Below are 23,050 nucleotides of genomic sequence, written 5' to 3' on the forward strand. Positions count from 1 at the left end.
AACTCTTCTGATACGTCCGACTCGTGGTTGTAAGCTGTCGTTAGTTTTTATTTTGAGAGCAGAAAAAGCAAAACGCTGCAGATGAACTAACAACTCAACACAATCAGACTTCTGACTCAGACTGTTAAACTGTCGTCTTAACACAGACCCGTTAGGTGGATATCTGGGAGAGTAACGAAGAGTCAGAGTCCAGTTATTGATCCGTGTTACTGTGTTATAGATCCTTTATGTATTATCATAAACACATCTGGTATTTCCTCCGGTGTTTAGCAGCAAAAACACACAGGAGAGGAGCGCTTCTTCTCCCTGTCTGTACCGCGGGGTGGAGGAGAAGGGGGCGAGTCTGAAACATAGCCTATCTTTTATTAAAATATTAAAACATCATCTGACACCATTTAAATTCCTTTTGTTTTCGAGAAAGTTGGACTGAATGAATGTGTTTGAACTCATTTATAAAAGCGGTAAAACAGAATTATTTCATCAACTAAATGTGTAACTGCGTCACTGTCTAGCAATTTTATCTGCCTGTCTTGCACCCACACAGAGATATAAGATTAGAAGAAGAATAAAAACACTGATTTAGTTACTTTATATTCTGTTCGGTAGTTTAATCTATCATCATTTATTAGCTGATTTAGTTTTAATATTCAGAATCTGTAAAGTAATTTCTTATTTCCTGAGAAAGTTTGGAAGATAAATCTACATGTTGTTGATTTAGTGGATTGAACAGCTGAAGTTAAGTTTATTTTATCATATCATTTTCTCAACCCAGTATGATTTTTCCAAGATGCAATGAATGTTCCTTTGCGTTTTAACTCGTTCGTATATTGTTCATGTATACAGTAAACAAGCCTGCCGTGTCTCTCAGCACGCAAGTCTCAGAGAGAAGAGCGTTTTTCTGTGAGCATGTGATCTGTTTTTACCCCGCCCCTCAAAGAATCTTAATCATGAATCACATTTTGTTCATTATTTTAGTTTATTTTTTTAAGATTATTTTCTAATAATCTTCTTTTAATAACAATTAAAAGAAGATACATCTTTACTAAGCCTATTATTAATCACTAAGTTGAGCTATGCGTGTGTCCCTGATACCGTTTTGCTTCTTTGATGCAAACAGATCTTCACATTTGTCAAACAGAAGGTACTGAGGGACATTTATTAATGAGTGGAGCAGGTATGACCAACCATGGAGTAAAAATGGTGTAGGACTCTCACTCATTTTCTATATTTATTTTAGTAATTACATATTTACTTTAGGTGTTGATGGAGGTGCATATCACAGCGTCAACCTCCAATTCTGTATGTATGTATGTAATTAAAGAACCTGATGGCCAGCTTCTTGAAATAAAGACACTTCGTCGGATAAACTCGCTGCAACAGGACAGTAACATTTCCCCTGGAACATTTCAAAATAAAATGTAGAGAGTCTAAAACCTGATAGCTTAGTTTAAAAGTAGCAGCCGGGCTGCTGTCATATTAACTGATTATTTATAATAATTTATAATGCTGTAGACGTCACAGATGCTACATCCATTGTTTCTAAAGTGTAATATATAATATTCTCACGATGAAGTCTTGGCTCCAATAGAGGACTAACAAGATAACATTAGTGCTAGAGTCTTTATAATGGTCCTGTTCTCTCAGAAACACAATGAATGATAGAACAGGATGAGCAGAGAGCAGAAAGCATTCAGTGAAGAGCTTCAGACTTTATTTTCTGGTTGATAGCTTCTAGTTTCTCCAGCAGCTTCTGTTTCTGGAGATTAAAAAGTGGATTTACCTCTCTGGTGGTCTTCCTCTCTTTCTAACAGGACCAATCAGAGACCAGACCCTGCTGAACCTGAACCAGAACCCAGCTGTGTGTCCATGAAGGCACCGCTATGTTAAAAAAAGAAGGCGACCTGTAATCGAGAGGAGAATTAAAATGGACGAGAGGCCATTTGAAATGGAGCGGCGGGAATTGATGGAGCAAATTGATAGAGAGAGACATAAATATAAGAGGGAGCGAAATGCAATGAAAATGGAAAATGAAAAGTTAAGAAGAAGATTGAGGTGAGTTGTTGTGAAACTTACAGCAAACTAGAAGTAGTGTTGTCTCATCTTGTAGAGGGTCTCTGTGTTTCCAGCCCACTGTAGCCTGTCGTCCAGCTGAACTCTGAGGTTACATATACACTACTACACTTTGGTTTTTAAATGGCGTTTTGAGACAAAAACAATCTCCGTCTACTCAAGAGTTTTAGCTCCAGGAGCAGAAAGTGGTAGTTCTGCTTTTAGTTGCAGAAGAGACTACAGAGGAAGAGCAGCCAGCAATTTCCAAAAATAATTTGAGAAATAAATAGAAATAAAGTTGCCTTGCCCGACAACCTCCAGCCTGTCAGTGAGTCACCAGGTCTCGGAAGTGAAACATCTACTGCACAGCGATCTTGCCGCCATTATATATAGGGGTTCATGTTTTTTTTTTAATCGCATGCCGCCATTTATTAATTTATTTTCTCTTCACTACACATCCTCCTGCTGCAGGCTGCAGGCATGATGGAGAAAGACAGCAGCAACACAATTCTGAATGGAGCTTTTTATTTTCCAAAACTCCCAGACGGCTCGCAGACAAGTCGAAAGCCGTATCCACATTGTGTAAACCAAATTAAAATATCACCGAAGCACGTCAAGCTTGAGCTACCAGCTACGAGCTAAGCATAGTACGGTTAACATGACTCAGGTTGATGCTAGTGGGCTCAGGCAAAGCACTATTTTGGAGAGTGCTACTCGCCGACCTGTTGTTGAAACCAAAGTGAAAACGCTGTCTCATCAACCGGTGATCACTGGACGTCAATGAGTAATCAAAATGATTTATCAGTTACTGCACACTATACTGCCCTACAAAGGCAAAGTGCAGTAACTACGCTAACACTGAAACTGAGAAAAATGGCTTCAAAGTTTTCATACAGGCCAGCCGAACATGTTGTAGGTACAATAGTGTTGATACTTGTATGTAATACCTTTACAGGAAGGAAAATGTTTTACATTAAAAAAAAAAAGACCATTGATATGACCTTTGACCCTAAAAATGTAGATACTGCACTCTGCCTTTGTCTAACCTCAAGCAACTAAAATACTATTACAAAAGCAGAGTGCAGTATCTACAATTGAAATGTGTTAATCCAACTTTCTTTTTGTATTCCTTATACCTTTTCATTTGTTTTAATTGGTTTTATGTTTTGTTTATGGATGTTTATAGGTTGAGTGTTGAAAGTGCTTGGTAGTAGCCTTCATCCAGTGTATTCAAGAATAGTATTCTGTCGTAATGTCCCGGTCACATCAGTCTTAAATTGTTAAATTGTCATTCTCATTATTTTCCCCAAAACATCCTTATAATTTTTACAATATTTGTCGTGACTCAACGTGACTTGATCAATCTGCGGAGGTGACTTAACTTTCGCTCAATCTGCACCGCACCTCCTGTTTGTGTGTGTGTGTGTGTGTGTGTGTGTGTGTGTGTGTGTGTGTGTGTGTGTGTGTGTGTGTGTGTGTGTGTCTCAGAGCTGAGCTTCTGCTCTCTGTCAAGATGCAGAGGACAGAGAAGCTCGCGCTTACAGGCTTTTAGGTACCGAAATTTGGCACTGATTGATTGAATGTGAATTGGTCCTTGAATTGGTGAATTGGAACCGGTTATCTTAAAATCAAACTGGTTCAGGCTGGTACACTGGACCGGACCGGACCAACTCTAGTAACCTCGTCCCTCATTAACCAGAGATCTTTATCATGATGACAGAAGGGAGGTACTGCTTGTATCTCCTAACCCCCGCTCTACTTCTTCCTGATTTAGTTTATTTATAAATGTTGAGATTAATTCTCATAATAAAGTTTTGGCCCTATAGGAGGACAGAAGGATTACATTTTACACATTTCTCTCTCTGGTGGTCTTCCTCTCTTTCTAACAGGACCTTCAAAGGACCTGAACCTGAACCCAGCTGTGTGTCCTTTAAGAGTGACTGGTCCAGGAACATACCGCTATATTTCAGAGGAGATCCAAAGGAAGAGTAAGTCAGCTTCAGATACTTTACAACGTCAGCAACATTACAAAACATTTTAAAGAACAAGGGGTGCCCCGATTGATCAACCGTCAATCATCATCCGCCGATATTTACTAAAAATGTGTGATCAAGTGCTCGGCCTTAATGTCTTCTAGCCGCCAAAAACTCTGCTCTACCAACTGAGCTATCCGGGTGCCCCTTTGTTTTTCTCAGCTAAACACCGTAGCTGTATCCCTTCTAGAAACAACCAATAGTTACCGCCCGCCAGTCTGGGGCGCGAGTGAGAGAGTGACGGTGACTACAGAGAGAGCGAGCTAGCCTGAGCAGAGGAAAGTTTTAAGTTTAGTAGCGAAGATATCAAGTGAATATACAGCACATGGATGTAAAATAAGATCGGTACAGCAGAGTTTGCAGTTGTGCACTGTATAAGCTGTAGCAGGAAAAGTTAACAATACCCCTTTTCGGCGCGTTCTTGACGTTGAAGGTGACGCTGAACGTGACGCCCCAGAAGAAAAAAACAAAGTCATACTTGTGTACTTGAAATGGGAAATTAGTCTATCATTAGCAGATTTTCCCATTTTAAACCCTGCATATATGTGCATGTATATGTTTTTGGTGGGAAAAGCATATAATAAACTAACAAACAAAAGATAAACTCTACAACACAAAACTGATCAGCATCAGCCCTTTATCAGCCGATATTGTTCATTCATGATCGACAATCAGTATCGGAGGCTAAAAACGTGATCAAGGCATCTCTAGAAAGAACAAACTCCTCCTGAAGAGCAGGAGCATCTTATTAAAGTCTAAACTCCACGCTTAATAATAATGTAGAAAAGTATCGTCCAACATGTCACAGGACACAAAGTTGTCTGATTTTAAAAGGGACATTAATTGTCATGATGAAGTCTTGGCTCCATTAGAGGACTAACAAGATAACATTAGTGCTAGAGTCTTTATAATGTTCCTGTTCTTTCAGAAAGACAATGAATGATAGAACAGGATGAGCAGAGAGCAGAAAGCATTCAGTGAAGAGCTTCAGACTTTTCTGGTTGATAGCTTCTAGTTTCTCCAGTCGCTTCTGTTTCTGGAGATTAAAAAGTGGATTTCTCTCTGTGGTGGTCTTCCTCTCTTTTTAACAGGACCTTTAAGGAACCTGAACCTGATGATTCTGTACTGGACTCTGATGATGTTAAACCTGAAACCAGCTGTGTGTCCATGAAGAGTGAGCAGTCAATGGACCCAGTGCTAATTTTCAGAGGACATCAAATGTTTGAGTAAGTCAGCTTCAGTTACTTTATAACGTCAGCAACATTACAAAACATTTGAAAGAACAAGGGGTGCGAGGCCACCCCTCTCGCTCCGATTTCTTTACTATTGGTACTTCTCCTACGGATACTTGCATCAGTTTAGCATAAATCCTGGACACTAATCCTCTCGCAGGAAAATCAACAAGCCATTTAATGATTGGGTGCATCTCAAGACTGTTTCCCCATGGTACTCCATAATATTTTAGGGCTGATCTTAAGCAAAGATAAAGGAAGAAGGATGCCCTAGGGATCTCAAAGCTAGCTCTCAGGTCTTCAAAACTTAACATACCTTCATCATTGAATAACTGGTCTTGAGTATAAATACCTCTGTCATTCCACTGGTTATAAACAAAAGGTTTGTTACCAATATTAAGTGTATGTTGTGCCAAATTGGGGTGTTCAAATGCCACTTATTGGTGTAGTGTAGTTGCTCCTCCACTTGTTTAAAGTTGGTCAATGTGTTGGTAATAATAGGGCCCTAGGCTAGCATACACTTTTTTGGACACACACCTGTGAAGGCAAGGTCTTGCCGTCTTAGACTTCCAGTGAGTTTTGCTCTATTTCTCTCCATGGGACTGTAGATGAGGGGTCCATCCACACTAGCCGTAGCTGAAAGGCTCTATGGTACACTTTAAGGTTGGGGAGGGCTAGGCCTCCCATGTTTGCGGTACGTTGCAGGGTAGAGTATTTTAGCCTAGGTTGTTTATTATTCCAAATACACTGCCAAATTACGGTGTCAAGTTTCTTCCAGAAATTTATTGGTGGGGGTAAAGGGATCATTGTACTTAAGAAATTCATACGAAGAACTATGCTCATTTTAACCACAACAATCCTGTTTGGGGGATGGTCGTTTGAAAAAGCACTTTTTCTGACACCAGAAATCTCTACGTGATGGCAGACGAAGGATCCCCATGGCAAGACACAGTCCTACGACAGTCTTCATTTCAATAGCTGTGACTGGTACCCACTTGCTGTTTGATGGAGTTGCGCTTAGTGTTTGTTCAGCATACAGTCGCATCCACAGTATTGGTGTAACAACATCTGGAAGCTCTATTTTGACGCCTGGTTTGCGATTATACAGGATCTTCTCACGAGAGTCGGTCTTCCATTTGTTTTGTGAAATGTTGAAGTGTTTCTTGAAATGCTTTGTGTTTTGACCTTCTGTGTGGACAGACATGATGTGAGCTAATTCTTCCTGATTCCTCCACAGAGTGGACCACGAGAGCTTCGAGGTTCCCAGTGATCAGTCTGCCCAGCAGCATCAAACACACCTGGACTCCATATTTATGGTCTGTACATGTACAACAACTACTTTTACATCTATACAGTTTACAGTCACCTCCATGCTGCACTTTTTAGACCAGTGGGTTGTCCGTCTGTCCAACATGGATCTGAGGTTTGCTTCCATGATTTCAGTTTGATTTGTCATTCATATAATCTTCTGTTCCAGCTGCTGGAGGAGAACATCAGCAGTTTTGTGAAGAACGAGCTGAAGAAGATCCAGAAGGTTCTGAGTCCAGATTACCCTGAATGCTTAAAGAGTCAGAGGGAGGATGAGGATGAAGAGCAGAGGAGGAACAGAGAGGCATTTCTGAAGATCACACTGGACTTCCTGAGGAGAATGAAGCAGGACGAGCTGGCTGACCGTCTGCAGAGCAGTAAGAGGATTCCTCTAAAGATTTAACTTGATGGATAATTGGGACGTTTACTAAGAGACTGACCAAAATATGTTCCTGTTTATTTTATAAATCACTTACTGATCTTCTTTGTTCTGTATTCATTCAGGAAGTCCAGCTGGAGTTTGTCGACGTAAACTCAAATCTAACCTAAACAAGAAGTTCCAGTGTGTGTTTGAGGGGATTGCTAAAGCAGGAAACCCAACCGTTCTGAATCAGATGTTCACAGAGATCCACATCACAAAGGGAGGGACTGCCGAGGTCAATGACGAACATGAGGTCAGACAGATTGAAACAGCATCCAGGAAACATGACACACCAGAAACAACAATCAGACAAGAAGACATCTTTAAAACCCAACCTGGAAGAGATAAACCTATCAGAACAGTGATGACAAAGGGAGTGGCTGGCATCGGGAAAACAGTCTTAACACAGAAGTTCACTCTGGACTGGGCTGAAGGCAAAGTCAACCAGGACATCCAGTTCACATTTCCATTCACTTTCAGAGAGCTGAATGTGCTGAAAGAGAGAAAGTACAGCTTGGTGGAACTTGTTGATTACTTCTTTAGTGAAATCAAAGACGAAGGAATCTGCAGGTTTGAAGAGTTCCCAGTCGTGTTCATCTTTGACGGTCTGGATGAGTGTCGACTTCCTCTGGACTTCCGCAACACTAAAATCCTGACTGATGTTACAGAGTCCACCTCAGTGGGTGTATTGCTGACAAACCTCATCAGGGGAAATCTGCTTCCCTCTGCTCGCCTCTGGATAACCACACGACCTGCAGCAGCCAATCAGATCCCTCCTGGGTGTGTTGACATGGTAACAGAGGTCAGAGGGTTCACTGACCCACAGAAGGAGGAGTACTTCAGGAAGAGATTCAGAGATGAGGAGAAGGCCAGCAGAATCATCTCCCACATCAAGACATCACAAAGCCTCCACATAATGTGTCACATCCCAGTCTTCTGCTGGATCACTGCTACAGTTCTGGAGGATGTGTTGAAGACCAGAGAGGGAGGAAAGCTGCCCACGACCCTGACTGAGATGTACATTTACTTCCTGGTGGTTCAGTCCAAACTGAAGAACATCAAGTATGATGGAGGAGCCGAGACTGATCCACCCTGGAGTCCAGAGACCAGGAAGATGATCGAGTCTCTGGGAAAACTGGCTTTTGAGCAGCTGCAGAAAGGCAACCTGATCTTCTATGAATCAGACCTGACAGAGTGTGGCATCGATATCAGAGCAGCCTCAGTGTACTCAGGAGTGTTCACACAGATCTTTAAAGAGGAGAGAGGACTGTACCGGGACAAGGTGTTCAGCTTCATCCATCTGAGTGTTCATGAGTTTCTGGCTGCTCTTCATGTCCATCTGACATTCACCAACTCTGGAGTCAACCTGCTGGCAGAAGAACAAACAACATCAACAGGTTTCTACCGGAGTGCTGTGAACAAGGCCTTACAGAGTCCAAATGGACACCTGGAGTTGTTCCTCCGCTTCCTCCTGGGTCTTTCCCTGCAGACCAATCAGACTCTCCTAAGAGGCCTGGTGACAAAGACAGGACGTAGCTCACAGATCAATCAGAAGACAATCAAGTACATCAAGAGAAAGATCAGTGAGAATCTGACTGCAGAGAGAAGCATCAATCTGTTCCACTGTCTGAATGAACTGAATGATGATTCTCTAGTGGAGGAGATCCAACAGGCCCTGAGATCAGGAAGTCTCTCCACTGCTCAGTGGTCAGCTCTGGTCTTCATCTTACTATTATCAGAAAAAGATCTGGATGTGTTTGACCTGAAGAAATACTCTGCTTCAGAGGAGGCTCTTCTGAGGCTGCTGCCAGTGGTCAAAGCCTCCAACAAAGCTCTGTAAGTGGGATTTATTCATCATTAAATGCTCGGATATCTTTCAACAGGAGTTAAATATAAATATCTTGTTTCCTTCCTGTTGTCTCTCCAGACTGAGTGGCTGTAATCTGTCAGAGAGAAGCTGTGAAGCTCTGTCCTCAGTTCTCAGTTCCCAGTCCTCTAGTCTGAGAGAGCTGGACCTGAGTAACAACGAGCTGCTGGATTCAGGTGTGAAGCAGCTGTCAGCTGGAGTGAAGAGTCCACACTGCACGCTGCAGACTCTCAGGTTATTCTACCTTTATTAAAAAAAGATTACTACCTAAGGTCTTTATTTCTTAATTTATCAATTATTAAATGGACTGTCTGAATATCCTTTTTAGGTTGAGTGGCTGTAACCTGTCAGAGAGAAGCTGTGAAGATCTGTCCTCAGTTCTCAGCTCCCAGTCCTTTAGTCTGAGAGAGTTGGACCTGAGTAACAACGAACTGCAGGATTCAGGAGTGAAGCAGCTGTTGGCTGGACTGAAGAGTCCACACTGCACTCTGGAGACTCTCAGGTCAGATCAAGTTACTGTTTCTCTTTAATTTGGATCACATCAGCTGTTTGAATCACATCAGCTTTGAATGTTTCCAAAGTATTTTGTTTTTATTTATAATTACGTGACATAAAGTATGAAATATGAACTTTGGCTGAGATCTAGAAATCCTTTAGGCCTATATTTTAAAGGACAATTCCAGCGCAAAATTAACCTAGGGGTTAATAACATATGTGTACCAAGTCGAACGTTCTTTGGGACATGTTTTCATGCTAATCGAATGAGTCTCTAGGTTTAAACAGGCTACCGCAAACCGGTGGTTAGCTGCTAACGCTCGCTTTCGGGGCAGATGGTAAATTGCTATTTTATACCACTAACAAGTCTAGACTCAACATTTAAATACTTGTTTCCTGTTTTCTCTCCAGACTGAGTGACTGTAAGCTGTCAGAGAGAAGCTGTGAAGCTCTGTCCTCAGTTCTCAGCTCCCAGTCCTCTAGTCTGAGAGAGCTGGACCTGAGTAACAACAACCTGCAGGATTCAGGAGTGAAGCTGATCTATGATGGACTGAACAGTCCATACTGCAGGCTGGAGACTCTCAGGTCAGGATTCATTAAACAAGTCAACTCTTTGTTTTGAATTGTCTCGGCCACTGTAAAAATTTACCTGAACTAAAAAACGTGTTGACAGAGGGTTCCTGTGTGTTGTTCTGTGTGTTTTCAGTCTGTCAGGCTGTCTGATCTCAGAGGAAGGCTGTTCTTCTCTGGTCTCAGCTCTGAGCTCCAACCCCTCCCATCTGAGAGAGCTGGACCTGAGCTACAATCATCCAGGAGACTCAGGAGTGAAGTTACTCTCAGCGGGACTGAAGGATCCAAACTGGAGACTGGACACTCTCAGGTAGAAACACTGATAAACATAAAAAGGAGATATTTGTGTAGCAAGTCTCCAAGGAGATCATCTATAGGAATCAAAGTGACTCCCTAGTGTTAATATTGTATGCTGTTTGGACAAATCTCTGCATGGTAAAGAAACTGTCATTTTGAGAAATATCCCAGTGATCAAATTATTACCAGGATATATTTCATCTCTACAGAGATAAATCCAGTACAGGTTTAGTCTAGCTTAGCAGAAACCAATGTGCTTTCTATGCTGTGACAACGCAACAAAAAGTTGGGTTCTTAGAACTATAAAAGTTCCTATGGTCTGAAAACGTCTAATATGTGTGGGTGTGAGTGATTTAATGTCCATGTTTCACTGCTGCTCTGACCCCCCGCCCCTCCCTTTCTCTTCCTTTCAGGGTGGAGCCCGCTGGAGTCAGATGGTTGACACCAGGTCTGAGGAAGTGTAAGTGTGTTTTTTATTTCATTCATCAAACTGTGACATAATTCATTCAAACCTCTGATGTCATCACGACTTGACTGCAGTCAGCCTCTGGCTTTACCCTAATATTACATCTAACAACCGCTCCCAAACCTAAAGTAAAGTCTGTTTCTCTCTGCTGTTACAGCCTAACGTTTAACTGACATTAGCTAACCTTAGTGCTTGTTTTAGCAGACCTCTATAACTTCAGTTAAGTTAACCAGCCCGGTTCTTTCTGAAAAACAACGGCAAATAGAAACAGACTATCTAAAAATGCTGGGAGTTCTGGATGAACTCATGGAAGACATTACGTACGCTGTGTGGTGAAGCAAATCTACCAGCCACTTGCATATTTTACTAGCATTTGGCAATAGAAGGTGCTAACTTTGGACCCTGATTCAAGCCAATCAGCAACAGGCAGCGGCAGTTGATGGTGGGGGGGAGGCAGCTTGTGAAAGTGCCGGCTGGCCAGTAGTTATCTGTCTTTGAATCTTGGAGGCAGAGTTTTTTGCAAATATTCACCTATTTTGAATTTGATGCCTGCAGCACGTCCCATAAAAGCAGGGACAGGGCCATGTTTACCTCTGTGTTACATCACCTTTCCTTGTAACAACACTCAATAAGTGTTTGGGAACTGAGGACACTAACTGTTGAATCTTTGTAGGTGGAATTCTTTCCCATTCTTGCTTGATGTACATCCATTGCTCAACAGTCCTCTGTTGTCGTACTTTGCGCTTCCTAATGCGTCCCACATTTTCCATGGGAGACAGGTCTGGACTGCAGACAGGCCAGTTTAATACTCTTATTACGAAGCCACGCTGTTGTAACACGTGCAGAATGTGGCTTAGCATTGTCTTGCTGAAATAAACAGGGACGTCCCTAAAAAAGACTTTGCTTGGATGGCAGCTTATGTTGCTCCAAAACATGTATGTACCTTTCGGCATTAATGGTGCCTTCACAGATGTGTGAGTTACCCTTGCCATGTGCACTAACAACCCCCCATACCATCACAGATGCTGGCTTTTGAACTTTGCCCTGATAAAAATCTGGATGTTCCTTTTCCTCTTTGGCCCGGAGGACATGACGTCCGTGATTTCCAAAAACAATTTGAAATGTGGACTCGTCAGACCACAGCTCACTTTTGTGCTTTGCATCAGTCCATCTCAGATGAGCTCGGGCCCAGAGAAGCCGGCGGCGTTTCTGGGTGTTGTTGATAAATGGCTTTCGCTTTGCATGGTAGAGTTTTAACTTGCACTTGTAGATGTAGTGACGACCTGTGTTAACTGACAATGGTTTTCCAAAGTGTTCCTGAGCCCCTATCTAAAATCCTTTACATAATGATGTCGTTTTTAATGCAGTGCCACCTGGGGGATCGAAGGTCACGGGCATTCAATGTTTTTTCATCCTTGTCGCTTACATGCAGAGATTTCTCCAGATTCTCTGAATCTTTTGATGATATTATGGACTGTAGATGATGAAATCCTTAAATTCATTGCAATTGTACGTTGAGAAACATTTTTCTTAAACTGTTGGACTATTACATACCTGCAAACTAGTTGCTTTTCGGGGGAAAATTGCCGTTTTGAATGGGAAAATGTCATCCACGTGAATTGTGTAAATTCTTAAGAGTTTTTATTTGGAGGGGGTGTCTACCGGACAGAATAGCAACGCGGATTTTGGTGCCACTTAAAGCGTAACTCTCGCCAAAATGCAACCTAGGGTGTTTTTGTGTACCCGAGTCAAACTTTTGTTTAAAAGCATAATTAAGACGGAAACGCCACTTTTAAGATTTACTGTATTTTCCTTTTTCGGTCAAATGGCCTTTTGAATGGGAGTGCTAGGGGCACTTTTATCTAGCCTCAAAATAGCGATTTTTAAAACACTAAGAAGGCAGAGTTTACTAAAAAGAAAGGTTTTGAACAACTCACTAACGCAACAACTCTTGTTTCTGGCCGCAGCCATTTTATCAGTCAAAAACAATCGATTTTCCGAATGCAGCGTAACAGGGAGAAGAGTAAAGATGGAAAGCTCCTTAGTTCCATATAAATGCACGGATAATTTCTTGTTTTGTCGTTATTGAAAAACAATATTGACCTCGCAGTTGAAAAAGGAGCCTCGTATGGAGTCCGTTCATTCGCATTCGGAGATCGACTCGTTTTGACTGCCGAGGTGGTAGCAGCCGGAAACAACAACAGCTACGATTACATTCACAAAATGACCCTAGGTTGCATTTTGGCAAGAGTTATGCTTTAAATGCCTGCACTTCTCTCTGATGCTCCGGGAAGAGAAGAGGTGTCACCTTTTTCAGCACTTCTGAGTTTGCAGGTATGCTATTAGCTCACGCAGTTGGTCACAAAGTGGTGAACCTCGCCGCATCCTTGCTTGTGAACGACTGAGCCTTTTGGGGATGCTCCTTTTATACCCAGTCATGACCAGTTAACCTGTTCACCTGTGGAATGTTCCAACCAGGTGTGTTTTGAGCATTCCTCAACTTTCCCAGTCTTTTGTTGACCCTGTCCCAGCTTTTTTGTTACGTGTATCAAATTGAAAATGAGTGAAAACTTGCAAAAAAGGTTATCAGTTTGAACATTGCAAATCTTGTCTTTGTAATGTATTCAATTGAATACACTGTAGGTTAAAAAGGAATTTCAAATCATTGTATTCTGTTCATATGTACATTTTTACACATTTTTACGTCCCAACTTCATTGGAGTTTAGGTTTGTACTAAGGTTCAGTTCTTACCGCAGCGGCCCGGTGTTCAGGTCTGACCCACTTCTGCATGTCATTCCCTCGCTTTCTGTCTCCCCTTGCCTGTATTCCGTTGTCATATCAAATAAAGGCCAAAAATGCCCCAAAAGTAATAAAATAAATAACTGCATCTGTGTTTTGTCTCGTTCTCTCCGTCAGATTCCTGTGAACTCACAGTCGACACAAACACAATGCACAGAGAACTCAAACTGTCTGACAACAACAGGATGGTGACACGTGTAGAGGAGGAGGAGCAGCAGCCATATCCTGATCATCCAGAGAGGTTTGACTCCTGGCATCTGCTGCTGTGTAGAGATGTTCTGACTGGTCGCTGTTACTGGGAGGTCGAGGTGAGAGGAGAGGTTGGTGTAGCAGTGAGTTACAGTGAAATCAGGAGGAAAGGAGACTTTAACGACTGTGTGTTTGGATATAATGATCAGTCCTGGATTCTGGAGTGCTCTGATCGTGGTTACACTGTCCGGCACAATAACAGAGGGACAACCATTTCCTCCTCCTCTGTCTCTGGCAGAGTAGCAGTGTATGTGGACTGTCCTGTTGGCTCTCTGTCCTTCTACAGAGTCTCCTCTGACTCACTGATCCACCTCCACACCTTCAACACCACATTCACTCAGCCTCTCTATCCTGGGTTCGCATTCTGGTCTGGTCCTGGTGACTCAGTGTCTCTGTAGGACAGAGAGTCTCCTCCTGTTTCTCACTGCTGATCAGTGGTGGAATGTAACGAAGTTAATGTACTTAAGTAAATTTTTCACGTATCTGTACTTTACTTAAGTAAAGTAAAAAGTACATACTTTTGACTTTTACTTCGTTACATTTTGCAGCAATTATCTGTACTACATTTCTATAACGTTCCGTTACATTTTCTGATCAGTTTTTCCCCCTGCCAAAACATCTTCCTGACCGTCACACGTTTGCAGTCCGCAGGGAAGCCTTCAGCAGCGGCTCCTGCATCCCTACCGCTACTCCCGATACTCTGCTTTGTCATATGTGAAGCATCCATTAACATAGGGTTAATATACAACCCGTATATTTATCCTAAAAACACTCCCGGTCCTCCTCAGCTGTGAAGCCACGTAGCCTACTTGTTGTCCAAGCCCGTGTGCTCCTAGATAAATGTGTGCAGCATTCACTGTCCCGTGGGAAATAATACAAAGTCGAGCTTCATGCAGATCACCCTGATAGATTACCAGAATTGTAAATCAGAACGTAATCTAGGCCTTTTTTTTTTATTATTAGAATATAGATATTAAGAGAATAAATAATTATGCAAGTACTTTTACTTTTAATACTTGAAGTACATTTGAAATCAAGTACTTTTTACTTTTACTTAAGTAGGGTTGTAATTGTGGTATTCCTACTTTTACTAAAGTAAATATGTCTCTGGTTATTTTTACTTTGTGTGGTGGAGGTACTTCCTCCACCACTGGTGCTGATCAGTTGAGTCTGGACAGGACCACACTTCCAGAAATATTTCAGGTTATTGTTATAAACTAATGAATGAAATCTGTGTAAAATAATTCAGAATGATTGAACGGATTTTTCGTTAACATTGTAAACTTCTTCCACTTCCAGTCCTTTAAAGATGGAAGCTGTGATCATGAAATTGTAGAAATGTGTCATGTTTTGTTTCGAGTTCTGTCTCTTTTCACAAGATCAATCCTGGAGTCTGGAGTACTCTGATGATAAGTGCCCTGATGATGATGATGACGATTATGTTGGTTACTCGGTCATGCACAATCAAGGAAGATCCATCTCCTCCTCCTCTGTCTCTGGTAGAGTAGGAGTGTATGTGGACTGTCCTGCTGGCTCTCTGTCCTTCTACGAAGTCTCCTCTGACTCACTGATCCTCCTCTACACCTTCAACACCACATTCACTCAGCCTCTGTATCCTGGGGTTGGGTTCAGGTACTGCGTTGGTGGCTCAGTGTCTCTGTGTCCTCTGCAGGAGGAAGAGTCTCCTCCGGTCATATAAAACTTCTCACTGCTGCGTCAAAAATGTCACAGAAACCGCCAAAAGCATTGAAGAAGGCGACAATTTCAGGGCTCTCAAGTTTTGAACAGAGTTCAGAGTGCGATTTTTTTGCGGCAGGGATTTGGGTGGGGACGGAGTGTGATCTGATAAATTATACATGAATTCGTACAAATAATTGTTTTTTTTAATTTAATTCAGTATTTCTTTGTGTGTGTGTGTGTGTGTGTGTGTATGTGTGCAATAATTAATACTATGCATTTTCTGGATAAAATATAATGAAATAGCCTAGGCCAAAGGTTTTTACAATGGGGGCCGGGAGGTTGTGCAGTAAAAAGGAAAGAAAAAACTAAAAATATTCCAAATGATTATGCAGGGCTCGACATTAAGGCTTGTCCGCTTGTCCGGGACAAGCGGATTTTTTGTAGGGCAAGTGGAAGAGAAATGTACTTGCCCTACTGGACAAGTTAAAAATAATAACATAATAATAATAAGGTAACAAAATAAAATGCCATGTTAGTTCACGTTATGTGCCACTCATTACGTCTATGTTACCGATTTGAAACGATACATTTTTTCCCCGCAATCCCAGGCAGCGGACCCAGCGGTAGTCGGTCAGCAGGCCGCTAACGTTAGACCCAGCCCGCTAACGTTAGACCCAGCCCGCTGTTCAGCTCATTCTCTGTAAGCAATGCAGCATGAAAGCATGGCGAACCTGCCGGTGTTAGTTAGCTAACGTTAGCTTGCTAACTCCGCCTTAACGTTACCTCCTTGCCACATCGTTGACAGAAAACGAGAGACCCGGTGCTAATACGGCACCGGTGCCTTAACGACCGTTATCTACCGGACCGAATTGCAACGCAGATTTCGGTGCCACTGAAATGCCTGCGCTTCTCTCGGATGCTCCGAAAACGGACAAGGGAACCTAAACATCGCCGCATGTCACGCTAGTAAACACTACACTTGGCAGCAGGTAACGTTAGCCTACCGTTAACTAGCAGCTAGAGCAAACACGGTTAAAATGCTGACAGCTAAACGGTGTAAAAGTGTGTCTGTCTGTATTTCACTGGAGAGGAACGTATGATGTTGTAGTTGCTGTTGTCGGAAAAACACAGATGTTGCGTTCACTTGAAATTGGCCTCGCCACACTCGTGCTGCATTAAAAGTTGTAAAATTCCCTTTTCCAATCCAGTGGTCGTTTTTGCCGTTCTATAATGTCGTTTTGTTGTGCTCCTTTTTGAAACAAATAAATAACATGCGGATTAAATATCAGGTAATAATCAACTGTAAATCTGATCTGTAAATCTCTAAATCAGCCTCTGCTGGGTAGAAATTTGTGAAATTGTATAAAAAAAAAAAAATAGTTAACATCAACATTTAGTGGCAAAATCCATTGTTATGTCTACAAAATTATTTTAGATATAGTATAAGTTCAAGTTTAAGTCACCACTACGTCTGGTCAAAATATTGACTTAGTATCTCAGAATATAAACTAAGAATATCAAAGTATTGAGAAAATGTAAAATATTGCTTTAGAACTCAATATATTGACTTAGTATTTCAATATATTGACTTATCTCAAAATACTGACTTAGTATCTCAATATATTGACTTATCCCAAAATATTGACTTAGTATCTCAATATACTAACTCAGAATATTGACTAAGAATCTCAAACCAATGAGAACATTTAAAATATTGACTTACAATCTCAATAAATTGACTCAACATCTCAAAGTATCGACTTAGTATCTCAATATATTGACTTAGTAACTTAGAATATCGACTAGGAATCTGAAAGTAATGACAAATCTTTAAATTACTGACTTAGAATCTCAATATATTAACTTCTGCACACCGGCGTGCAACATATTACTTTGTACTATGGAGTCTGGAGATCCTTTTTTCTTGTTGAATGGAAAATCTATTGTTGGGAGTGTTTGGATGTTTTCAACGGTTTGCATTATTATATCATATGCATGCATCAGCAAAACAATTTTTTTTTTATAAAATGATGACTCTTTACCCGGACAAGTGACTTTTGTGCATGGACAAGTGAAACGTAAATGTACTTGTCCGAAGGACAAGTGCTTCAAAAAGTTAATGTCAAGCCCTGATTATGGGTACGGTTATAAAAGTATTATGGGTAGGCCTTTTATAAAATGGGTATCTTTATAAAAATATAAAACTGTCAGTTTAGCCCTGCAGCGGATTCAACATGTAGCTATAATAACAATAATAATAATAAGCGCAAAAGCTACCCAGTGTTTCCTCTGTGTTGATTTCTGCCGCCACAGCATCAGAAATAGAGCAGACGCACAACACAGTTTCCGCTATGTAGCTACATGTAGTATATAAAGTCCTAATGACACGACTCTACAGAGCCGTGTGCTCTACTGAACTCAAACCAACTGTCATCTCTCTCTCTCCCCTCAACTGGAACAGTGACGGGACGTCATCAATCGCAAAGTCATGGCAACCAGATAAACAGCAGGGCGAGTACACTTGTCACTCAATCTCAGGCAAAGTCACAAAAAGCGACGAAAGCCGCATCTTGAAAGCCGCACTCACTCAACTTGTGCGTGGCAGGCACTAGTGGCACCAGGATTTTGATTGTAGGTGGGCCTCCAGAAAACTGGACGGGCCAGTTAAAATAAGCCCCAAAAAAATGTATTCAGGTTCCCCCTGCATTCAGACAGCCAGACACTAATAACGTTAAGACACTACTTGCCTTGCTGGTGTGAGGGGGGGTGTCTACGGGAGGACTTGATGGGGAGAGGGCGGCCGAGCAGGATGGTAACTCGTCACTTGTAACTGCGTTACTTAAAATGGCGGGAGTTTCCTCCTCCTGCTCCTCGGAGTGTTTCTTGCTGAATTTAAATGAAAACAAGCTGCTTTGCGTTTCATATTAGCTGACAGCTACACTCTGGGTCTGTCTCATTGAGCTTGCTTGAAAAGCTTGCGCGAAAACGTCATTCATTTCATTGGATCACTTGCTGGTGACGATGCAGCCTGTGGGCGGGGCTTAAGAGTCCACACGTGGGGTAGAAGTCGCCGATTGGCTGAGAAGCTTTCACTCAAAGCTTTCCTCTTGGTGCTTATTTGATGAACTGCTAGAATTAAAATCACTCACTATAGAGAGCCAAAGTCCCGCCCCTTCCGGAGGACCTCATGGGACCTTAAGTCAGAATAAATATGACCGGTAGTGAACGGGGAGAGGCAAATTATTTTTTGATCCCGTTTGAATTGAGCCATGGATTACAAATAGGATGTTCGTCAATTTAAAAGATAATTTTCAACCGAAGAAAGTCTCAGTTACCCGTAAGTTTGTCATATGACCACTTAGTTTTGTGTGAAACCGCTCAGTGGACTACATCTCCCAGTGGACTACATCTCCCGTTTCACACAATCTACCTCACCTAGCTTGATGCTTGGTTTGCTCGCTAGCTAGCTAGCTTAGCTCTGTTCCACAACACATGTAACGTTATCTTAACTGCTGTGTTTTATCCAGTCAAGTGTTTTTAGCAGAGAAGCAAAAGAACGAGAGAGATCCTCTGCTCATTAGAGTAACCTTACATCTCCGGTACGATACACAGAGACATCGTAGCTCCAGAGAGACGTCATCCATGAAGTTTGTAGTCTTTCTGATTACGTATTTTCACAGTCTGATACTTCAACAGTTTAACAATAAACGGAGACTTCGGTTGAAAAATAATGTTTTAAATTGACGAACATCATATTTGTAATCCACGGCTCAATTCAAACTGGATCAAAAAATAATTATTATCTCTCCATTGACCCTCGTTCATATTTTTTCGAAAGATAGGTCCCATGGACCGGAAGTAGAAGGGCGGGACTTTGGCTCTCTATTCACAAAATGGGCGAGCCCGGACCTAAAATGCCCAATGGTAGCGCCGCGGGTGGTGGCAGGGCGTTCTGAACTCTACGGGGAACTCACTTGATTTCTCTACCTCCCTACCACTGTTAAAAATAGCGGAGCAACTTGGTCGACGACTGGGCGTTATCCTGGTAATTTCTCTGCGTGAGAAATACAAGGTGTGGCGTGTGAACGGGTTGAAATGCGTGTGTCTCACGCCCAATGCGTGAGACTCGATAGCCCTACAATTTGGTTGAAAAAAATGACAAAAAGTGTCAGAAATGTCAAAAAGCGACAAAAATGTTTACAAGTCTGAAGTTAGAGAGTGGTTTCTATGGAGATGATACATCGTCTCATTGGTGTAAACTAGCAGCCTTCAGAACGCTGCAGCTTCTTGTAAATCTTTGGTCTGAACTTGACTTCATCTCCATGGTTACCTTACTCACCGGGGCCACCTTCTGGCCTGTGAGTTGACGTGTTATAAGCTGTATAATAAGCCATGTTATAAGCTGTATAATAAGCTGTGTTGTAAGCATGTATTTAGGCTGATTTAAAACCTGCACGTTTTCGGGATTGTTATTTGTTCATTTAACAAACTCTGTCATGTTTTCTTTTTTAAACTCTTCCAATATTCTCTTACAAAATACAATTTATTTCTCATATATTCTTATCAATTGTGTATTATAATTTCTTTCATATTTATTTATTTTAGCCAAAATACGATTTCGATTTTAAATCTAAATCGATCGAAATTAAGTCACAATCTTGAATATTGAATAAAAAAAATGGAAATGTCGATACTGTCACGCCCCCATGTCAGGTCCGGTCGGCTTGTCAAGCAGAAAAAAAAAACACACGTGTTGAAGTGCTGTGAGTCAGTCAACCTCCTGTAACTCAGCTAAAGCCAGTCAAAGGATAGAAACGTCTGATGCTGGAGGCCCATCGACAGAAGTTGAGCCCCCTCCTCTTTCAAGTGTGTCGAAGTACATTCGCTTTGTCGACAAGAAAGCCACAGTTTGCATGCTCTGCTATGTGCGTGTACCATATTCTGTGCGTTTACCACTGCACATTAGCCTAGCAGCTAGCGGATATTCCTTCAGCTTAGAGTTTTATCTCAACAAAACCGCACGGATGAATTTCAGCCTGCGTGCACGTTTTGTAGCCTAAAGCAGTTTATATCGGTTATATTAGAGAGAGCAACAAGTTAGCGAACTGGCGAGTCTCTGTCTGCTCAGCTGCTGTGCTGAATCAATGTTGTTTTAAGCCTCCAACTCAGCGCTGCAACCATAGTCTTCAACCATAACCATCGCCTAATCCTAAAACGACGTTGGGGGCTTCAAAGCGTGGTGCGGAGCGTCTGCTCTCAGGATTGTCGGTAAACTTTTTTTTGACTGAAGATATGTTATTGTTACATTATGTTGTTAATGAATGTTTTAAATTTGAACATTGTGTACATTGTGAACAAAGGTCAGACATATTGTATACAAGTCTAAAAGTACCGGTTTGAAATGTTACGTATCGTAACATTTCATGTATGTGACTGGTATGTAGGGTTGCAAAGGGGCGGAAATTTTCCGCTATAAACTAACAGTATTATAACAAGCAATATTAAAAATATCCAGTTTATTCCTATTAATTCCCGTTTATTCACGTTAATTCCCGTCTATTCCCATGAAAAGTTTCCAACTTTGAAAATTGCCAGAATTTTGCAACCCTACTGGTATGTGACTGATTTTGTAATTCAGGAGATAATGTGCATATTACTAATGTTACTCTTATTTTTCTATTTCCTATTATATTTTGTTAAGACTGTTGTGTTGCATTTAAGCTCCTGTAACAAATCTAAAGTCTCTCAAAGACCAGCTTGCTCTACATTAACACTTACTTACTACACTAAGTGAAAATAAACTTTGTAAAAAATAATTCAGAATGAATGAACTTCTTCCACTTCTAACCATTGAAAGATGGAAGTCGTGATCATGAGTTGTGTGAATGCCGCTGGACTTGTCATAAATTGTTTTGAATTCTGTCTCTTCACAATAAAAGCATAACGTTAACGTGAGTGTATTTGTTTTCTTTCTCAGGTCAGCTCTAAGATTCAGGATCAGGCTAAAAGGTTTTGGGCAGTTAAGGTTTTGTGTTTAATCCTAAATATCTATCTACTTTTTCTGAGCCTTTGAATTTTTCCCCAAATTTTTAAAGCTTTTGTTTTACATTTGTCATTTTTTTGACGTTTGTCACTTTCTTCAACGTTCTTTTATCAATTATTTTGTCATCAAATTCTATGATAATTGACTAAAACGCCCAAATTCAATTAACAGGGGTGTGATTCTTCCGGATAAATCCGGAATTCCGGCTTTTCCGACCTGAAAATGAGACTCTGGTAAATCATGCAAATCCGCAAAAAAAAGTTTTGGGAAGGAACACTGGTAAACATAATGACCGGGTCGCATTAGCAGGCATTTGACCATAGCCGATTGGTCAGGGGATAAGACCTGAATCAATCAGGTTACGTTACCTTTCGTAAGCACGACAGCTGACCAGGTGTCTCAAAGCTACCAGGTGATCGGCGGAGACAGGGAGTACGCGGACTTGAAAGAGTCCGTCAGTCGTGGCCGACGAAGGTCCAGTCGGGAGTTTGGATGGAGAGTCCACTGAAGTCCACTGTGGTCTGAAGGGATAATCCTCGCTAGATCACTAGCTTGTGGTAACCGTTAGTCGGGAGGTTGACAGCTAACGTTAGCCAGCTGAAGCTAACAGTTGATCGACGGTGAGTAACGTAGCAACGCTACACAGGCTGGCAGCAGCACAGAGTCCAGACTTGATAAATCACAGCAGGGGATAGAAAGGTGTTGAGAATGACCAACAACTAATCTAAAACTTAGGGTACTTAATTTACTAGAAAACACAACAAAATATCAATTTCGCGGATTGTGAAGCGGCGTTCCAACATACATTTTTTTGAAGTGGTAAATAGCTAGTATCCTGATGTATGGACTTTTAATCCTGGTGTTGTCCTCGGGTCAAATTTGACCATTTTGAAAAAGTTTTTTATATCAGAAATATGGGTTTCAACCAAATTGCAGAAAATTATGCATGGATATGTTTTATGGGTTCATACAACGTTATATGCAGGTAAAATTAATAACTTTCATTAAATTTTGGTTTGTTATATACAATTTTATAGCATTTGAAAAAAAAAAAGTTTAAATGGTTTTAAAACCGTATCCTGACTAAACTTTAGCATACACCAGTCTGTGATCCAATCAACATCCTCTGATCTTAACTGTTAGTCAAAATAACTAATTTCTGCTTTTTTACCTAAAAAAAAAAAGGGTATAATGTCATATAAATCCGGTTTATTGACCATGAATAAAGAAAGCATTGAAAGCTTTTTGACACAAACCTTTAAAAAAAAATAAAAAATAAAATTGCAAAAAGTGACAAATAAGCCAGAAATCGTTTTATTATGTGGTGCTAATGACAGCTAATGACATTTTTCCTCAGGTATTTGGAGAAACCAACAAAAATCTGTATATTCTCAAATAGTACGTCTTAGCCAGGGGTTAAAGAGTGTGTGTGTGTGTGTGTGTGTGTGTGTGTGTGTGTGTGTGTGTGTGTGTGTTGTAGTAAAGAGAGAGAATGGGAGAAGGAAGTTTGTGTGAGGTGGACCTGGTCACCACAGACCCA

General features: G+C 41.2%; 2 protein-coding genes across 2 annotated transcripts in view; both read left to right on the top strand.

Annotated features, from left to right (window-relative positions):
* LOC114550839 (protein NLRC3) overlaps positions 1-8,883 on the top strand; it is an 8,943-nt gene extending 60 nt beyond the window's left edge. The window contains exons 2-7 of the mRNA XM_028571754.1: positions 1,812-2,052; positions 3,939-4,037; positions 5,174-5,308; positions 6,552-6,630; positions 6,792-6,999; positions 7,127-8,883. Of these exons, the coding sequence (XP_028427555.1) occupies positions 1,925-2,052; positions 3,939-4,037; positions 5,174-5,308; positions 6,552-6,630; positions 6,792-6,999; positions 7,127-8,883 (2,406 nt within the window). The 5' untranslated portion in view covers positions 1,812-1,924. The remainder of the gene's footprint in view (positions 1-1,811; positions 2,053-3,938; positions 4,038-5,173; positions 5,309-6,551; positions 6,631-6,791; positions 7,000-7,126) is intronic.
* The window catches only part of LOC114551252 (NLR family CARD domain-containing protein 3), a 221,525-nt gene extending 207,267 nt beyond the window's left edge, over positions 1-14,258 (top strand). Inside the window, exons 15-20 of the mRNA XM_028572423.1 lie at positions 9,239-9,412; positions 9,817-9,990; positions 10,112-10,285; positions 10,686-10,713; positions 13,033-13,072; positions 13,656-14,258. Of these exons, the coding sequence (XP_028428224.1) occupies positions 9,239-9,412; positions 9,817-9,990; positions 10,112-10,285; positions 10,686-10,713; positions 13,033-13,072; positions 13,656-14,185 (1,120 nt within the window). The 3' untranslated portion in view covers positions 14,186-14,258. The remainder of the gene's footprint in view (positions 1-9,238; positions 9,413-9,816; positions 9,991-10,111; positions 10,286-10,685; positions 10,714-13,032; positions 13,073-13,655) is intronic.
* The last annotated feature ends 8,792 nt before the right edge of the window (positions 14,259-23,050 follow it).

Source organism: Perca flavescens, chromosome 24 (genome assembly GCF_004354835.1).
Source record: "Perca flavescens isolate YP-PL-M2 chromosome 24, PFLA_1.0, whole genome shotgun sequence".
In the NCBI taxonomy this organism is placed as follows: Eukaryota; Metazoa; Chordata; class Actinopteri; order Perciformes; family Percidae; genus Perca; species Perca flavescens.